Below are 20442 nucleotides of genomic sequence, written 5' to 3'. Positions count from 1 at the left end.
TGCCCACTAAAGCCCACGTACCGATTCTCCCTGCATCCTGCAGCTGGATTTTGAGCATCTCCATGGGAGTGGTGACAATCACCTGGCAGGTGCCCGCGCCGCAGCCCGCCAGCATCTCCCTCAGCAGTGTCAGCTTTTTCCTGCCCAAAGAGAAAGGCGAACGAGTCAGTGGGGGGAAGGTGGCCTGGAGTAGCACTGGGGCAGGCGGGCGCAGGGCCTCAGGCACGCCTCTGACCCTGGGAGTTACAGGAGGAGCAGCCTGGGGATGGAGAGATCTGCTAGGATGTCCAGCACAGCCCAGGCCTTGCACCTCTGCCTGATCTAGAGGAGAAGACCCATTTTGGCCCCAGAAACAGAACATTCAGAAAAAGACACAATCCCAGCCAGAAGAGCCCCAGGCCTGGGCACACCACCTGCTCCATCCCCGGGCACAGCTGCAGCTCTCTGCCAGCCCCAGGTTGCCCCCAGTCAGGGCATGGCCCTTGAAAAAAGTATCACTTCAGAGGGCAGCAGAGGACCTGAGTATTAAGGGAATAAGCAGCTTTCTTCTGCCAGCCCAGTCCTTTAAACACTGTCAACATCCCCACAAACAAACAAACTGAGACCACAGGGCAAGAAACAAAGGGAAAAAATACTGAAGCTGCTGCTTCAGTGTTCTTCAACAAATGCAAACAACAGCAAGCATGACAGAGGGAGAGGCACTTCCCCTGTAGGTAGGAGCTTCTTCACCTCAACAGCCTTTCCAAACTTGAAAAAGCAGCCTTTGCACTAAGCTAGTCCTGCCTAAGAGGATGATGGGATAGACCCCCAGGACTACAGCTTTATGCATCCTCTGCATTAGAGAGCAAGGATTATCAACAAGTCATTGCCTAACAAAATGCAGCATTTCACAGCTCCCTCCACCCCTAACACCAGCTAAGACTAAAAAGGAGAACTCAGGATGCAGATGCTGAGAAAAACTGAATTTTCAGGAACTGATCAGTTTTCACCCTGTAAAAGATCTCACCCCTTGGCAACAGAAAACAGACTTGATTAAAAAGAAAAAAAAAAAGTGCCTCTGATTAGCTCTTTTCTAGAAGCAAAAAACCCCCAACCCATATATATCACACAGCCAGAGGGAAACAGCCTCCTCTTTTTTCTGTTCTAAACACAAGCACTATCTTTACTCCCGCCAGCCCTGCTCCTGCACCAATACCTCATCCTAACCTGCTCACGGTGAGACCCCACACCATGGCAAAAGCAGTCCCACAACGATATGCTCTATTCTCTTGTAAAACCAAGCCCTGCTCCCTCCCCAGGGATTTCGCATGCACAGCTGCAGTACTGTGGGCCACCAAAGAAGTTTCGATGCTAGCCCTATGGGAAGGCAAAGGGGAGATGGGGGAGGACGTGACATAATCCTGCTGGCCCACCAGGTCAGCTGGGCTGGTTTCTCTGCCTCTCATTTTCTCCAGGGAGGATACTGGAGCAGAGGATTAGAGGCACAGAGCCACCATGGAGATTACCAGTGACTAAATATAGAACCCTCCTGTAAAGCTAAAGGGAGGAACATTTCACAGTCTCCCCTTTCCAAATTCTCCCACAGATGAGAAGCTGCAAAGAATAATCCTTCACACCAAGTTACCCTCATGGGCGCTGCAGCGTGCTGTCCTGGAGGTATGCAGGGGCCAGGGGGAGAAAATCCAGAGCTTCCCCCGGCACTGACACACAGAAGGGCCAACTTGTGTCTCTTGGGCAGCCTGAAGCCCAGTGCCGGTCTCTGCATGGCCCAATATGCTCAGCAGCAGGGCTGAACAGCTCCCAGCCCAGAAAAAAACAAGGGAGCTGGCTGTCAGCCCCCGCTATGGTACAGCTGAGCTTCTCCTACTTTTGCAAGAGCCTAGGAGCATCCCTGGAGCAGTCTCCTCCCTTTCACCCAAAGCAATTGCTTTGATACTCACTTCAAAAGATCGGGAAGATCTGCCCTACATTGTCAGCTGTGGACCATTATCTCAGCCAGGAAAAGTCAGCCGGCTTGACTGAACTCTATGAAGCTATGCCAGTGTGACCTTGTGGGTTTAGGCCTCAAGTACCAAAGAGGCTGAGAATTGCCAAAGGGCAGGGAGAGCTTAATTGCCGCTTAAGGTTCAGGACAAAACAGAGCAGGCTACTGGGCTTGGGGAAGAAAACAGAAAATCATTTAATGCAACACCAACTAAAACATAACCTTAAAACCCAAAACATAGCCAAAATAAAACAATACAGAGAAGTACAATGATGAAGAGTCTGGCCAGCCCTTTAAGACCTTCTCCCCACCCCTCCCCTCTTCCCTGGCTCAGAGCCCTGATCCCGGTGTTTTTACCTCCTCCTGCCATGAACAGCCCAGAGGGGCAGGGAGTGGGGGCTTCAGTCAGTCTACGCCTGATGGCTTCTGCGGTTTGTCCCTCCTCAGGACAGGTGGGCTCTGCACAGACTGTTCCGATGCGCATTTATCCCAAAAGCTGCAGCTCCTCTGTGCCTCTCGTGTGGGGCTGCTCTGGGGCCCGCAGGCTCCAGCACGGCCTGTGCCATGGCCGCCTCCCCACACAGTCCCTCGCCCGTCCGGGCTCACTCACACGGAGCTGCTGGTGGCTCTCAGCCCTGCCATGGCCCTGCATGGGTTGCAGGGGTACAGCTGCATTCTCATCACGGCTTGCAGAGGGGTCTCTGGTCTAGCGCTTCTCCTTCCTTCCTCCTTCTCTGGCTGTAGGGTCCGCGTGGTCACCTCCATCTTGTATCACTCTTACACCTCCTGCAGCACTTCAAATTCCCGTCCCTAAATAGTGATGGCAGAGGCGCCAGACTGGCCCAGCCGGGCCGGAGGTGGGTGTGAACCCAGGAGCTGGGGGAGAGTCCACAAACTCTTTACCGGGTCTTCACTGCAACCCGCTCCCCCTGTTACCAAGCAAAAGCTGCTCCTTGCTAAACCATGACAGACCCAGAGAAGGATTTATGTGTATGACTGTGCTTTAGAGATGGCAAGTAGGTCCACCAAAAGTGTCTAGAACAAGGGGTCTCAGCTTTTGGTTTGCATGTCCTGCTAACTCGGGGGAGTAAAAAAAAAAATTAAAAAAGCCCAAGATAAGCAAATCTTTTGTCAGGAGGTTTAAAATTTGCCATACAGGGGTCAAACTCTCTGTGCAAAATCTCACCAGCCTGCACGTAAAAAGAGTTTGGAAATGGTTCATCTCCAGATGACAAAGGGGTTTAAATATCTAAAAGCACCACAGGCTTTATCCTCAGAGGTTTAAAAACTGACACATCTCAGCTAACTTCAAAAGCTGCAACATCAGCAAGGATCTGGTCCTACAAACACAGAAACCATCTTTTCTCACAGCAAGAGGGTGTTAAATATGACATGGACACAATAGCTCCAAATTCTGCACTGGCAGAAATCAGACGTTCTACTTTTTTAACTGACATACAATTCATTAGTGACAAATCAACATTGTCAAATGGGAGGGGGGGAACATTCATGCTCGATTTAAATTAGAGTTTCAAACTAGAGCTGAAAAATAAGAGTGAAAAAGCAGTAACTAGAGGTTTCTGGAAGGTTTTTCAAGAGCAACACATCAGTCGCTAGCTAGGCCGTGCCAAAGCACTGGTATATCAGTGTCATGTGGGAGCAGACAAGGATTGTTTTCAAGTTGCCGAAACCGTGTAAGAGCTGACTGTGCTTGGGTGGGGACCAAAACCAGCCATTCTGGAGTAAGGATGGCAAGATCTCCAAAGATGAGAAACTCTGATCTAAGGAAACATCCTTATAAAGCCATATATTTCTGTTTCCTACCCAAAAGGCTACTGTCCCCAGCTTGGACATCACTTTCCTCACTCAGACAATAACCTCTGCCTCTGCTCTGTCAACCCAAGACACTGCAGGAAGCTGCTCCCCAAGAGTTTCAGACCAGAGAGTGTCAGCTGCTTTACAGCAATTTAAATAGTGCGTCTTGGATATGGATTAGGGGTTCCATACGCAGGAGTTGACCCTCAAAGGGAGGGCAGCCTGTTGGCCTTGGCCAATCTCTTCCAACCCCTGATCTTCCAAGAGGCAACAAGAAGCAATTGTAATCCCACTTCAGAAAAACTAAGTTATGCTGGGAAATGTAAAAGGCTACAAGCTCCCTCTCACTTCTTGTGCCAGCTCAAAAATGCCTTGGATAAGCAAAGCACTGAGATGGGACAGATTCACCTCAAACTAATGCCATCAGGTTAAATGTTGTTCTGGCAGACCTTACTCCAGGTATGGTATAACCTACCTCTGGCTGCAGGAGCTCTGTGTTGCATGTTTGGACTAAGTGAAGACAAAGGTGACTGTGCCCACTCCCACTCTTGTGGGAGATTCCAAGTGTTTTGTTCCAATATGAATGTCTGTGGAAGTGAATGAGGACAGGGCAACACGTATGGGCATGCTGAACGTGGACACAACCCACGTTTTGTCCCAAGAATGTTTTTGTAGCTGGAATGGAGGCAAGGGCAATGCTCCTCTCCTGGATATATTCTGTGATTAAATAGCCCATCTCTAGCTTCCTCTAGATTAACAAATCAAAAGTGCATTTACTTTTGGGGTGACCTTTGATGTCTACAACTTCAACCCACTGTAATTCCCTGACTCTCTGTGTGCTAAATAAAAAAGCTCCCACCAGGTAGCTATGCCTGGATAGGCACAGTGAGATTATCAGCACTTAACTGGGTCTTTTGGCAGAGGAAGGGTTGGATTCCCCCCTCTCAAGTCCTACTGAGTTGGATGAGGGTTATCTGCATTAAAAAAGTGTCTAAACATGCAGTAGATCACTACAGGAGAGGCTGCCTTGGCTCGCAATGGTTCCTGCCCAGAGAAAGGCCAAAGCACAGTGAGTGTGTGAGGTGACACAGGAGCTCAGCACCAAGCAGCATCCCTCCTTCAAGCACCTGACTTTACAACCTGCCTGTGAGCACTCTGAAGCTCAAGGATCAACCAGTCCATGCAATGGCTACTTAGATGCCACAAAAGAGACGCTCTTGTTTTTTTAGGAGAGTCTGACAGAGAAGCAGATGAAGGAAGGAGCCCTGAGGAGGCGCATCAGCTGGGAGGGCAATGGAGAACAAGCTCCAGCCTCCTCAGCTGAATGGGAGAGAAAAGTGTCTTTCATGTCTCAGGATTACAGTTGGCCATTTCTCTTCTCTGAGTCAGAGGAAGCAGAAAGGAAGACAATTTGCCAGCATCAGCAAAGACACAGCTAACACAATCATGCTGGTCTTCCTAGAAATACGAGTGGCTAAGTCAGCAGATAGGCAGCCTTTGCTGCAGAATACAAACAAAATGAGGTCAAGAATAAAGAGTACAGGAGCCGTAAGGGAATAACACACCTTGGAGAAGATCAGGAAACTCACACAGGGACACTGGAGAGTTCTTCTGTATAAGCAAGAAATTGCTTTTATAAGAAGCCATGAAACACTTTTTACCACAGTCAAGAACCTGAAAAACGAACAACCAAACCTGGCAAACACATGCCAAATGTAACAGCTGTCTGTCACTCCACACTTTCAAGAGAAACAAGAAACCTTGTAGCATACTTTAAAGGGACTGGTTTCCATGCAGGGCTTAACAGACAAATTCAAAGAAGACATAAAAAGAAGGCAATGCTTATATCTGTCAAAGAGGCCTCACACACTGAGCACCCAGAAATCAACAATGGACTTTCAATGCATGTTGCTGTACTACTGATTTAAATTGCTTTCTTAGCTTCACACCCAAATGCTCCACTTAGCTCTAGTGACTCTTCTTCTCTTTTCCTCTGTTGTTCTAACAGCAGCTGTAAGATTATGGGTCTCTCAACGCATCCAGATTCAGAAATCCAGAGGGAAAAAAAATCCCATCTGCTTCCAGCAGCCTGAAGGTTGGAAGTTCCCCCTCTCCTGTGCATCCTGCCTGCCCCAGCCGTGTGGGCCAGCCGGCGGAGTGCCTTAGGAGCAAGGACCCGCCTGAAGACTCTTCTGTGTGTCACCTCTTCTATGACATCTTCTGGGAACAGCAGAGGCCTTCAGGCTAAAATCCTCATGCGACAATGTTTGACTCTTGTCGCCTTTCTCAGTTGAGGCACCCTTTAGGCTCTTCAGAATCTTGGGCTTCCTCCTTTCCTCCATGGGACAGCGAGGGGGTTTCCAGCGCTCATGCAACTCACTCGGGTCTCCCTTGTTCCTAAATGACCAAGACACCTTGGGAGGACCAACACAGTTTTTTTTTTTTCCTCATGAAACAAGAAGCTGTAGCAGTAGGCTGAACTAATGGTCTCGACATCAAAATAGAAATAAGCAAAGAAGCAGAAATCAAGCCCCCAGCCTGCAAGCATACATCTTTCCTGCACCAAAAGCCCTGCATGAGCAGGAGTGACTTCTCAAGCTAGTCCAGGGGGGAGAGAGCCACAGGGACAGACATCTTAGACACATGGAGATGGGTGCTCGAAGTCCTACCTGAGGTCTTGTTGCTCCCATACTCTTCCTCCAGCAGCATCCAGAGCATGGCCAAGAAAAAGGAAGTCTAGCACAAACTTTCAGTGACACATCCTCAAAATATCCTTCCAGCTATCTGCAGCCAGGAGCTTCCTACACCCCAGTTGCTGTTTTCAGTCTGGCCTTTCAAAAACAGGCTTTGTATCACTTTTTTCCCCCTGCAGTTTAAATGTCAGTTCATTTCAACACTAAGTTTTTCAAAGGATTAAAAATAAAAAAGAAATTAATGCACACTAAAAATTGTTGTGCAACTTGAGGCTATTTTGGGTCATGCTGGATTTGCCACTCTCTCTGGTCCACATGCAGAGGACATACTCAGCATGTTTTAGTCAGCAAATACTGATAGAACAAGCATATTTGACCAGACAAGGATCTCCAATTCATGCAACACACTTCAAAGGAAGCTTAGTGACAAAGGCATTCAGTGTCAAACAGGTCTAGAAGGCCTTTGCATCTCTGAGTCAGAGAAGCCCCAGAGCACCCTTTGGGATGGTAGCCTAAGAGCACAGCATACTGTGAAAGGATACCAGATAGTCTGCCTTGTGTAAAAACGACTTTGATGGAGCTGACCTAGATCTTGGTGGTTCATCAGGAAAAAACATCCCTAGTCTTACAGTGAGCCCAACTCTCAGCTGCACTTCACACCATACAACTCCTTGACTGTTGCAACTGCATATCCAGAAATGAAACCATGCTGCCACGGCAGGCAACTTTAACCTCCACCTATCTGACCCTAGGCTCTTTTGTTGTTCACACCTATGCTTTCACTGGAGTCGTGAAGTAGGTGGCCCAGCTTTGCAACGTGCTAGCAGTTATGTACCCTGCTTTGCTCTGGGTAGGCAAGGCATTTGGATTCCAGCACTGCTAATCCTCCCTGTCTTACAAAGACAACTGGGGAGAGAGGGACAGAAGCATCTCAGGGAAGAAAGTGGCAGATTGCACATAGCTTGGCAAGAGGGAGTAAGAACAAGGCAAACCCTTGTGGGGGACACAGCTTTGTGCCTTGGTGGAACGGCCCATCGCCATCACTCCTATCTGCCACATGTGCTACACATGGAAAAAGATGCTGTGAAAAGGCCCTGCACCATGGAATGACTGCAGCGTGGCCAGGCACAGCCCCTCTAGCCCATCACACCAGCCCCAGGCCTAGCACTTAGCAGCATGGAGGAAAAGGAACCCTCAGTAAGCTTCTGCTCTGCAGTTTCTAAGAGCCCTTATCCTCACAGGTCATGTCAGTGCCATTTCCATCACACTGTCCTCCCCACAGACTGAGCACGGTCTCAGCATGCACCAGTCCTGCCAGCTAGATCCCAGCCTATATCAGCACCAGACAACCTTCAAGGCATTTTCTTTCCCATTCTGGAGGAACACTTCTTGTTAGAAACACCTTAAGTTGTCTATCACAGCAGTATGTGAGCTGCCTCTCTGGCCAGCTCACATTGGCTATCGTCACAAGCAGAGTTGACCACATTTCATTCATCCAAGCCCCCCATGGTGGTTGAAAGAGGTGAGTGGTCCTGATTCCACATCCTGCCTAGCTCTTGGCACCTAACTGTGGCCCAACCTTTCTTTTCTGTAAAGGAGTTAAAAATGCTTTGTGTGGAGATGCAAAGGCTCTCTACTGCCTGAGTGGCATCATTCTCCTGCTCTAGGTCACTGTAGTGCCAGTCCCATCAGTGCATACATTTTAGGAGAACAATGTTCTTACTCTTGGCAAAACTCTCTCTCTCCTTTATCCTGGATGGAGCACAGCACATCCATTGCTGACATCATGTGTGGGTCAGCCAGGAACCCAGACATCAAACTGGAAGAGGTCTGGGTGAAGACCTCAGCAGCTTGTGGAGTTGCTCCCAGTTACCTGCTCAAGGCCTACCTCAGCAAGAGGCACACACATGTGTCCTGTGAGGAAGCCTTTATCTTTCAGACCTATGTTAGCTGCTACTTTAAAAGACTCCAGAGTAAAAATATTAGGTACGGGAAAAAAAACTACATCCTCAGCTTGTGTCAGTCCTCAAACTCCACTGAAGTTGTGGAGCAGCGGTCCAGCCTGACGTGGTACATTCTGGGAAGTCGTTAAAACAATCATCGTGGCAGAGCTTTACATTTGCAGTGTGCTGCACCCCCTCACTGCTGATGGGAAGGGTTAGGACTGTATTCCAAGCAGGCTGTTTTTTAACTACTGTCACTGAGGACTGGAGGCAGTGCCCTTCACTGACTGTCTCTGAAGAAATGTCTTGGCCTGAAGGGAGACACGAGTGTTCTCCAAATTGCAAGGGAAATATCTTGGTGAAAACAGCACAAAATATTCAGGCTCCAGCATCTCTCAACTGCATAGCTAGCATCTTTTACTCATATCTAATTCACAAGAACCCAACCTTCACTTACAAGCTAAACAAACAACTATATTCCTGCAGCTTTTATCTGCTGGTCGTCTGCTGGGCAATTCTTCAAGTGCCCTTTGTCAGTTCAGACTCATCACCTCTCAAAAACTATTTTCCAGCTACAAAAGGACAAGTGGGATGCTAAGTTTGGGGTCTGTGGAACTTGACTTACCATCTGTTCAAGCCAGAAAGGCATAAGAGCATCCAATAGGATGTTGAGGACAAGGGTCCTCCCAGCAGCTGTTTGAGCACCGATCATTGCCATTGGGTCCCTCTCAAATACTTTGCCTACAAATTCCAGATCTGCTAACCTTGGCTTAGATCTAGGACTAATTTTAGAAGCTTGAATAAAAATCAATCATCCAGTGGAGTGCTTTTCACTTCCCATTTTAGATATTACACTCTTAGCCTGAACGTAATCACCGGCTGAGCTGTTCAAGGTCAACTCATATTTCAGTCATCACATCACCCCATTCCACCTTTGCCCCGATGTCTCACCAGGCTTGTCCCAAAAGCTGGTGTCTTTTAAGCTGAACAGGAAAGGTCTGCACCCCCTACTCACCCGTCTTTGGAGAGGTGATGCCGGAAGAAGTCATTGGCTGCCAGTTTGATAGCCTTTTCTGGTGTCACTAGAGTCAGGTTCACCGCAGCCCCTGGGCAAGGGAAAGAGGAAAAGGCCATGGGAGAATGAGAATAAAGGAACCATAAACTGAATCTCTCAGGAATGTGTTGTAGCTCCTGCTCAAGACCAAGGACTGAGGAAAGAGAGCTCCCAATGCACCAAAGAGGTTTAGAAACATGAAACACCACTGGAAATTAACAGGATTTCTGCGTCCCATCACCTTGGGCTTTTGAAAACATCCTCTGATGTGTTTCTACACCATTTGCAATATGCTTTTTAAAATTTCTTTAGCTTCACTACTACCTCCCACCATGTATACATGCATCCTCTCCTCTCCTCTCCTCTCCTCTCCTCTCCTCTCCTCTCCTCTAAGGATGCCTTTCTATGTATCCAGAAGGATGCAGATCAAACTTTCAAGAAGGAGTCAAGTTGGATTAAGTACCAGTCCCAACACTTCTGCAAGTATGTAGTGATGCTGAAAAGCAAAAGCCCCCTGCCCCACTTTCTGGCTAGTGTTCCTGCCCTCAAAAGCAGAGCAACTCACTTTCCAGGCCACCACTGAAAGACCTGGAGGCTGGTGAAGTCAACTGCCATCCCTCAGCTGTCACCACTGGGTGTCACCCTGAGAACAGTCAGTACCAAAGTGGCTTTTTGTCCACCAGAAGCTGGGTGTGTGGAAATTCCCCTCTCAGCACCACGGCAGGGCTTGCTGGGGGCTCGAGGCTGTCAACAAGCCTGGCTCCCCCAAACCCACTGCAGTGTCTTTTTGTTCAGAGCAACAAACAGCAAATCCCTGCATTGTGCCTGCCACAATGGAAGGTCTGGGTAGCTGGGACCAGCATTAGTGCAAGGCAGCAGTGAGGCTGCTCTCACCCTGCCCTGGGGGAAACAGGGGGAGGGGAGGGCCAGTCCCTTCTGAGCACACTGAGTTTTGCACTATCAGATCAATGATCCAGAATATTCTCTCTTCAAAACCTATGCCTCAAAAAGGACTCCAATAGATGACAGCAAGCATTCCCTGCCTGCACTGAGGCATACTGGAGATCCAAGCCCTCCTGAGGGCTCAAGACTTGAACACATATTCAACACCTATGAACACCTTTTCCAGGACAATCACAAGTCCCAAGGTATACCTTTTGCATTTATACTTGCTGTAGAGATTAAAACAACTCATCTCAAAGCTCCATATTCCAAAGAGAAGCAGATAGAGAGGCCTGCACTCCCACTAGGCTTGGAAGAACTGTCAAGGCTCATTTTCAGGAGGTCTGAGCACACATTGACAAAAGCTGTGTGGGTCCAACACACTCAAAGAAAGGCAACTCAGTCCTCTGTTCCTTAGCATGGACCCCTCTCCCTCCAAAAATTATTAAAGACCTCTTAACTAGACACAAAAAGACAGGTTTATGGGGACTTTCCTCAAATTAGGAAGCGAAGTAGCAACTGGGACTTCGGAGACCAGTACAACTGGGACCAGGACATGGGCCCCACATCCTCTACTCAGAGGACAGATCTCCAATAGGCAAGGAAATCGCAGCAAGAAAACAGTCAGCCATTGCTGGGCAGAGCTGGGTAGCCCAACACATTCGTCCCTTCCAACTGCCACATTCAGATCTTAAGGAAAATAGAGAGTAATGCTGCCTCATAGCAAAGATGCATTCATTCCACATTGGCATGACATCCAACATAACACTATCAGCTTCTACAGGAGCCACACTAACCAGCTACGGGGCACGGCAGCCTCTCGGTTTTGCAAACATTGAGGTGTGCCTGGGACTGTGCTGCTTCAGTTGGGTGTGTTTCCTGCAGAGCACATCCCCCTGCCATAGCTCTGGCATGTGATGAGAAGCCAGGCAGACATGACCTTCATCCTCTGCCTCCAACTTTTGATGTCAGTCATATCAGGATCTACAAAAAAAATCCACACAGCCAGACTTTTAAGTGGAAGTGGCTACTTGTGAAGTGTTTCCTCAAATGCCAACCTGAAGACAACTGCAGCCCCACTCCTAATGGCTGGAAAACAGAACACCTGCACATTACACCTGCATGAATAACCATTTCCCTGGAAAAACAAGGAAAGAAAGAAAAAAGAATAAACCTGATACTTTAACACCATTAAGAAAGGTTCACTGAAAAAAAAAAAACCAAACTCCAAACTACCAAGCAAGACAAGCAAACGAGAAGCACGCTGCCACACACTGACCTCCAGGAACCCAACAAAGCAGTGGCTAAAAACACAGAACAGACAGGGAAAAGTTAATGAACCTAGGTTTTCTCTTGCATCTTTGTTATTTTCAGTAAAGCTGCTTAGCAGAAAATGGATAATCCCTGTCCTCAATAATCCATAACAGCTTCAATTCGCTGGAGGAGAAATGAGATGCTTCAGCTGTTGGTTCTATGCTTCCCATGGCATTTTCTACTGTTTTACAAAATCTCATAGCTCTTCAACTCTAGCTATGCCAATGGCTGTATCTCTAATAAAAGCTAACTGTACATGTGGTGTTGCCAACGACAGACAAACAGAGCACAAAAATAAACTGCGATCCTTAAAAACCAGAAAGATGTTTGACAAGAAGGAAGGAAGCATTATAAAGAATGAAATCAAGTAGAGGTAAAACCAGTTGTCAACTGAACTTGTAAGTGCTCTCTTCTCACCAAGCCTTGGGTTTTGTTATTAAAGCACATTTCTCATAGAAGCTCTTATGTACCACCAGTAACCTATGTAACGGGGGACTGAGTCATCCCCAGCATGGCCTTGGTGCAGTAGAAGGTGTTACGAGCAGAGACCAGGGAAGGCTTATACACTGCTGTAGCTCAACAGCAGCTACCCTCCAAATGTAATCAACAGCAAAGGGCTTCCCTAGCCTGACCTAGGCCTTTGGCTCCTGATAGCTAGGTCTGCAGGCAGCTGTGGGACTTCCCAGGATGTGTGCTGGGATCTATAGGTGGCTTCTGGGTGAAGCGTAGCAGGAAGCAGAGAGATCACCTCTCCAAGGTCACCTTCTACTGGGTCCAACAGCCCAAAGGCACTCACTTGGTGTCATGTCTGAAGGCAGGCCACTGTCATCCCTTGAGGGCCAGGCAGCATCACCCAGCTTTGGGGCACTGCTGCTACCTAGATGTTATTGGAAAAAACACGGAGAAAACCCCCTTTTCTTTCTCTTCCAAACAAACCCAAGAATCCCTGTAACTTTTGGGGAAGAATTTGAGAGAAATATTGGGAGTGCCTTATACATCACACAGTTCATTATGGGCTACTCATACAGAGCAAGGACTGCCTGCCTACATGCACCCATTAAGAGAGGATTTGCAGAAGAGCATTGTACAGGCTCAAGCCTCTCTCCTGCCTGCACTGAGGAGCTTTGATTTGCACGTGAAGGAGAGCTGAAGTCACACAAGGGGAGTGCCTGTGCCCAGGCAGACCCTTTCTGTCCTCCGACAGAGGCCAAGTGCACTGCAGAGATGAACAATGCACTTGTGACTCCTCCATGGGGCACAGCAGCTGCTGCATTAACATTTAATCCTCCCAATTTCAGCTTAAAGGCTGAAAATAAGAGCTTGTGAGTCATTCAGCAGCTTCTGCTGGGGAACTGGGACAGATGGAGGGAGCACTAACCAGTCCCACCATCTGATTTCCATCTTCCCCAGTCTGCAAGGCTGTTTATCTTCTTCTCAGAAAAGTATTCACATTCTTCTTGGATCTTCTTGGATGTATTTCATCCACCTATCTTCATGTGGCTTGGACATCACCTCCACCACTCTACACTTTACAGGACTCAGCTTTCTCACCCAAAGGCCCTGATGGTTCTTACAGTCTTTCCCCTGCAAGTTCCCAGGAAGTTCAAAGTTTCCAGCTTCTTCCTTCTGCCCCCCAGCAAGCAGTCTACCACTGCATATTTACAGCCAAAGCTACTGCAGGCTCTGTTCCTGGTCAGGCATGCCAGAGCAGCCAGCTTCCGAGAAAAATCAAGGCAAGCTGCGTCACTGCTACCCGTGAAGATGGAGCTTGCCAGGGTGCCCTGGGGTTATTTGTCTTGTTGCCTGCTCCCAGGAAAGCCTGCGTGAAGCAGCCAATCCATCCCCTGCATCCACTTCACTCCCCTGCAACGCCCACCAGTAAGCTGGGCAAGAGACACTGCCTCAACAGCCAGAGCCTGCTCTTGCTCCCAGGCTGAGACACTGCCTCAACAGCCAGAGCCTGCTCCTGCTCCCAGGCTGAGACACTGCCTCAACAGCCAGAGCCTGCTCTTGCTCCCAGGCTGAGACACTGCCTCAACAGCCAGAGCCTGCTCCTGCTCCCAGGCTGAGACACTGCCTCAACAGCCAGAGCCTGCTCTTGCTCCCAGGCTGAGACACTGCCTCAACAGCCAGAGCCTGCTCCTGCTCCCAGGCTGAGACACTGCCTCAACAGCCAGAGCCTGCTCTTGCTCCCAGGCTGAGACACTGCCTCAACAGCCAGAGCCTGCTCCTGCTCCCAGGCTGAGACACTGCCTCAACAGCCAGAGCCTGCTCTTGCTCCCAGGCTGAGACACTGCCTCAACAGCCAGAGCCTGCTCCTGCTCCCAGGCTGAGACACTGCCTCAACAGCCAGAGCCTGCTCCTGCTCCCAGGCTACAGTGGCCTCCATTCCCCACGAGCTATGGAGGAAGCAGCAAGAGACGCTGCTGGTGCCAACAGCAAAGCACCAGCACTCCCGCCTGAAAGAACAAAGAGCAAGGGTTCACTTCATCAACGCAGAACTTTAATCAGGCTTTATCAGGTGCCACAAAGAATGCTATCTCAGCTCCTCAGAGATAAAAACTGCATATTCAAGCAACTGAATGGTAGTATTTAAAATGAAGCGGAGTTCAGTGTCAATAAAGCTAGTCGGCTGTGCTGAAAGCCAAGGAGGTATTCCACATTCTCCTCTGCTCCAAGCACAGTCAGAATTTGGCCTCCTTTTCCTCCCTCCACAAAATCTTTTAAAATGTCCACGGATTTTGTGTTTAAACTAGCCAAGGTGTATAAAGTCAACTGAGGAGCTCACTGCTAAGACAAGAAGCCAGGAGGTTTCTAGCAGATTAGCACACAACAACAAACAAAAGCTCGACCACGAGCCAACCTGAGATACTCTTACCACTCTGACGTACTTCTGTGCATGCGTTATTTTCTTTTTTTTTCTTTTTTTTAACTGCAGCTTGTCTTGAACAAAGTAATTTTAACTTGGCCATGCTTGAGAGACAGCTAGTTTTGGAGACAAGCTATCAACTAGATGGAACAACAGGCCTGACTACTCTGGGCTTTGATGTTAATTCAATCATCAACAACAAAGACACTTCAAGAGGTTTGCTGCTGCCCCTCTGACAAAACTCACCATGCTCAAGCTAAGAAACATATGCACACAGTCCTGAAACAAAGTCCAGCAGCTTCACTTAAACTGCTAATAGAGATGAACTTCAGTAAACAGTACGATTTAATACCAAACAGCCATGAGAAGGACCCAAGCACTCGGTGGTGGAGGGTCAAGCAGAAAAACTCCCCCACCTGGTGTGGGGGAGTTTATTTTCAGAAACAGCTGCACCTTTCAACATCTTAGGCTATTGCTAGGCTATTGCTTTATAAGCAAGAGAATCCAGGCTTTTCCTCCCACTTATGCACCAGTGCCTCCAACGCAAAAGCTGTGCCGTGCCTGACTCAGCTTTACTTACCTCTATACATGCCAAAGTAGCCTTCTGATCGAATTGTTTTAATGAGGCAGTCAGACCTGCAAACAGAACAGGGAGAGATAAACCACAGGAGCGTAAAGGTGGGTGAGAGAAGAGGAAAATGTAAGTCCCTTAGAGTGGTTTTTGTTTACTATCTGTCAGCAAAACCCTGATCCAGAAGGGAACTATGCTGAATGTGTCAGTTTTTGGGCCTGGGTCCAACTTCAACCCCTCTTCTACAGGAGTTTTCCAACCCCCAGCTTGCCCCACATGCATTATATGAATCCAGAAAAACAAAAGAGAAACGTGTCAGTGTAAGGGTTGTTTATCCAGTGTCCCCCATGGCAAATACACATGAGATACTCCAACAAGTAGACACTCAGACACATGGTTTTTAAATCCAGCTCTGGAAGGGAAATAAGGGGTGGGCAAAACCCCCCAATGCTGACTTGCTTGACTTACTCCATGAAATTCAACACAAGGCAGGCACACACCAGCTGACCTGGTATGAGCAGTCATCTGTGACCTCCCACACCGACTAAAGTGCTTGCATCTCTCAGCAGGCAGTGAGACTGGGGAGAGCCTGGTGGGTGCTGCAGAGCTCCACTCTGGCGGGAAAACCCTCACAACCTCGCAACCCACTGCTACCTTTGTTGCAGCTACATTTAGTGCAAGCGAGAAAGCTGTGCAGAACTCAATGGCTCAAAGCCTTTTGTGCCTTACAGACACCCCCTGACAAATCCTGAGGTACAGCTGAGGAAGGCAGCACAGGCCCCTGGGTAATTTCCCTCTCTAGACCCTCTCTAGACCATGGCTCTGTGAAGCCAGGGCACTGGCTGAAGGTTGCTTTGGCGTATTTGGGAAGGGACAGGAACTTGCTGTGGCCATCAGGCAAGGAAGAGGTGCATGTGTACATAATTAAGGAAGAAAAGGCCTTTTTAAGTAGTAATAAGGGAACTGTAGCTGATGAAAACACCAATACACTTCTGAGAGATTTGGCAACACAAGGAGTAAACTTCAGCTCCACTCTGTAGCAGTCCTGAGGTGGGAGAGACAGAATTACAGAGTTCTCTCAAGGGTTTTATGGTCCAGCTTGGTCAAGACTGTAATAGAGGAGCTCAGACAAGCCCTGCCAAATCTCTGAAGGGTGTTTCTGAAGACATGCTTTACACCTGGTAACAGCATCTTCTTTAGTACTCTTCCCTTGCTTGCTTAGAGTGAGACACAAGATAGCCTGATATTATCTAGAGAATATGTTATCCCCATCACCTCCTCATCCCTGCTGGCCCCTTGGCCCCCAGAAGACCCCTTCATTTATCCCCACCAGCCCAAGCTCACTTTCCCAACCATGTCCAGGAACATGCCCAGCATCACTCATTCACACCCAAGCTTTGTCACAGCCTCTTAGAAGGAGACAGCTCAAATACACAGGGTAAATCCTGGGTGTTCCTTAACAGCACCTCAGCTCACAATGACTCCTGGCTACAAAGCAGATCTGCATTTGACTGCTGGAGGTCTAAAGCCCTCACTTCTATGGAGTTCCCCTCCAGAGATGAGACATCCTAGCGTGCACTCCCAAGGGGAGCCTACAAATCCTCCATCCTGCCCCAACTCCTGTTACTGTTGCCTATCAGCTCAGGGGGAGAAGTGATGCTCAGCGAGGAGAGGCAATCCACAGCAGCAGCAGCAGGACACAACAAAAAAGAGAGACAAGGTAAGATGGAAGGCCACGTCCTGGCAGCATGCCTGGGCACACAGACAAGGCAGGGAGCAGAGAGCACTGTAACTGTCAACTGAAACACCAGTCTGCCGTGGCAGGGCAGAGCCTACAACCTGAGCTCCTGCAAAACCACATGTCCTCAGCTAGTGCAAGGAGGCCCACAGACTAAAACCATCAACATACAGAGCATTTCCTTCCTATTCCCACTCTGCCTCAAACTCTTCTGGGCACAGAAGAGGAAAATATTGGAGTAGAGGAGAAAGTAAAACTATTTCTGAACAAAGTGGCAGGACAGAACATAAATCATCAGTCCCAGTCCCTCCTCTTCCCTCAATGACACAAGTACTTTTGGAACACCAAGGACTGACTCTGGTTCCTAGGATAAATCACCTTGTGCTGAGTGTGGTTCACACTCCCACTGCAGATACATAATCTTAAGCATGCCCAGGTGAATTTATTGAGCTGGATATATTCATGCCTTCTTTTCCTACAGCCTGCAGCGCTTGATTTTTTTGGGACATAGGACTGCAGGGGTAACTACAGCATGTGTCAACCTGTGTCAGCCTTCAAAAGGTCTGCACACAGTGCTGCAGACTGGGAATGGGTGACTGCTTCCTCTTTTTAAACATGACACAGCAAAGCAAGGACCATGGAAACAGAAGAGAGGCAGAAGTTCTAGCGTGCATTGGACTGTGACCCAGATGGGACTCCTTCTGCTTTGGTCCTGAGCCCTGACAGCAGCAAACATGCTGCTCTTAAGCAAAGGATGCAAAGAGATGCAGCAGGAATAGCTGCTGTATTTGCTCTATCTGCTCCAGCACAGCCTGGTTCCAGATTATCCCCTGGCTTTCCTGGGGCACAGTTCCTAGAAACGCTGGACTCAGCTGAAAGAGGTAAGAAGTGTGAGCATATTGGAAGGGCTCCCCACCAAAGGCCCGGGGTGCTGCAGGTCAGGCAGTACTCACATGCTGGTGTACATTCGCTGGCCATTTTGCTGGTTCTGCAGGCGAGTTTTTGCCAGGTCAATGGGAAATACACAGGTGACTCCAATCAGCCCAGCTATCCCTCCATTGATCAGCTTGGCAGGTAAACTGTAAGGGGACGAGACACAGAGAAACAGAGGTCTGAGCACTGGGATAACATCAGTGGAAGGAAGGAGACTGCATGGCCAGAATTAATACATTGCTGTGCAACAATCCTGCCTTGAGGAAAAGCTGGAGGCAGGGGAGGAGAGGAAATCAGCCCTTAGCATTAGGACAAACAGCTAAGCCACACACAACTAAGAGCAAGGAAAAACCCTGCTCTCCAGAACCCAAGAGTTTCTGTTGTTCCCAGAGAAGACAAGACAGAGTGCTGGACTGCCTACCACGTGGACAGACTTCAGTTAGGGCCTCTTGGCATCTGAGCCAGACGGGTTACTGGCAAATGCTTTTCAGCACCGCAATCAGATACGCATCTAATGAGAGGTTAGTGACACGTCAGCTGCTGCCATCATGTGGGAAGGAGCCCAGCAGAAGCACTCAGCTGGCAGCCAAGCAGCAGACGGCCACAGCTCCAGGAAACTGGTTCCAGACCCACTGCCCGCGGCGAGGGGAACACACACAAACCAGCAGCCAGCGAAACCACCAGCTGGCAGCCGGCACAGCCATGGAGGCACAGCCATGAGCTCATACCTCTCAGAGAAATCTAAACCTGGCTGGCTGCACGTGCCTCCAAAACGGGGCGATTCTTCTGCTTGCCTTTGTGATCCCACAGGGAGTCCTTGCAAGAGGCGCTGAGTGAAAGCCAGATCAGCTAATCATGGATTCCCGGCAAATTCAATTAGGAAAAATGTCCAGCACTTATATGCTCGATAAATCACTGCACACAGAGACAAAGGAAGCCTGCTGGAGTCAGCTCCCTCCAATAAAGCACAGGATATGGCTCCCTGAACACTGGACGTGTCAGATATCAACCTGACTGCTGACAGCAGTCCTAGATTGCAGCTGGACGAGCCAGCGAGGCCGAGTCCTCCTGCAGGGGAACGGGCACGCTGCCTTTCACGCTAGTGACAGGATGCTCCCGATGAGGGCACAGACTGCATCATCCACTGGAAGGAGCAGCAGCGGGGCTTCCCAGGGCATGGTGGGGGGAAGCTCTGCAAACGCCTTCCCCCCCAGCACCATTGCCGAGTGCTCTGCATCGAGGGGCAGCTGTGGAAAGGATCAACAAGGGGCCACACTGAAGGAGCTGCCCCAGCTCCAGGCTCAAGGGTAAGGCAGGATATGGAGACTCAGGGTTTCAACTTGAGCTCTCCCTGAGGGAGGCAGACAAAAAGTGGTGGAAAATAACTTAAAAGTCTTTGCCCACAAGTGCTAAGTATGATTCCAGAAAACTTCTTTCAGCCTCTGCACTCCTGCAGCCAGAGCTCCTTCCTCAACACCCACACAGATACAACAGACACGCTGGCACAGCTGGAAGGAGGGGAGCCACAGATAGGCAGACAGACATGAACTCAGCCACATCCCCAAACAAGACAGTGCTGACAGAGATTAAATCAAAGCACAGCACGTTAGGAAGGTAAGCCCAAATCAGTGCATGAGCTCAGTACAGGGCCTGACTACAAGATCTCAGCAGCTCAAGACTGTTGCCTCAGGGATCTTAGCACCACAGTCTGAGAGGGGAATAGATTTGCCTGAAAACTCCTCCTACACTCAACTTTTTCTCAGCACATGGGAAAGTTTCAAACAGCAAGCTTCACATTAAAGCTCTCTCCTTATTTAAACCATAGTCACACTCAAAGAGGAGGTTAGAGACCAGATAAAAGCCTGTCAAGATGGAGGCACCACAAATTCAGCTCCAAAGACACTGCTTGCAGGTTACAATCTGCAAGGCACCACCAGTGCCCCTTTCCAGCCTCAGCACTGTCATTGCCTCTCTCAGAGTCACTGAAACACCCACAGCAGGCACACTTGCCTCTCTGAACCCATTCCAGCAGTGAAATCATCACAGGGTTTATATCAGCTGGGAGTGAGACACAGAGATGTGGCAAACATCTGACTTGCTGGCACCGTAAGTGTGAAAGGTTCCCCAATTTCAGCACAGACCCCAGCAATAAAGGGGAATAGTCTGACATTCCTGGGCAAGCCAAAAATTTGGGCAGTGTGGGCTGTGGAGAGCCTGTCACTCTGAGAGTGAGAAACTCTTGTTCAGCATCCTCATCACACTTGAACCCAACCATCCAGGTTCCCCCACGTTCCCCATGGAGGGAGACCAGGACAGATGAATGATGCATTTGTGTTTGGCGAGACATTGAGATCAAGTTCCACGTGCACTGCTGCAGAAATGCAATGTCCTTGATCTCACCTTGCAGCAAACCACTGCTGTGGATTTTAGTCTTTTGGTATCATCTCATTTAGTGAGGAATGATGCATGCTGCAAGGGAAGTCTGAGCTCCTCAAGCTGAACCCAAGACAGAGGGCTCTGCACCTGAATTAAAAGCTTTCTCCCTGTGACTAAGTCATCCTACTTTTCACCTCAATGATCTCTGCT

The 20442-nt window shown here is 48.9% G+C and overlaps 1 protein-coding gene across 3 annotated transcripts in view; it reads right to left on the bottom strand.

Moving 5' to 3' along the window:
* Positions 1 to 20442, bottom strand: part of SLC25A22 (solute carrier family 25 member 22) — a 51104-nt gene that overhangs the window by 7201 nt on the left and 23461 nt on the right. For all 3 annotated transcript variants that reach the window (XM_062000122.1, XM_062000123.1, XM_062000125.1), the window contains 4 exons: positions 17877 to 18002; positions 15195 to 15250; positions 9451 to 9541; positions 22 to 140 (listed from right to left, as the gene is read on the bottom strand). In XM_062000122.1, the coding sequence (XP_061856106.1) occupies positions 22 to 140; positions 9451 to 9541; positions 15195 to 15250; positions 17877 to 18002 (392 nt within the window). The remainder of the gene's footprint in view (positions 1 to 21; positions 141 to 9450; positions 9542 to 15194; positions 15251 to 17876; positions 18003 to 20442) is intronic.

This window comes from Colius striatus, chromosome 7, assembly GCF_028858725.1.
Source record: "Colius striatus isolate bColStr4 chromosome 7, bColStr4.1.hap1, whole genome shotgun sequence".
Taxonomy (NCBI): domain Eukaryota; kingdom Metazoa; phylum Chordata; class Aves; order Coliiformes; family Coliidae; genus Colius; species Colius striatus.
This window is presented reverse-complemented; position numbering and strand designations above follow the sequence as displayed.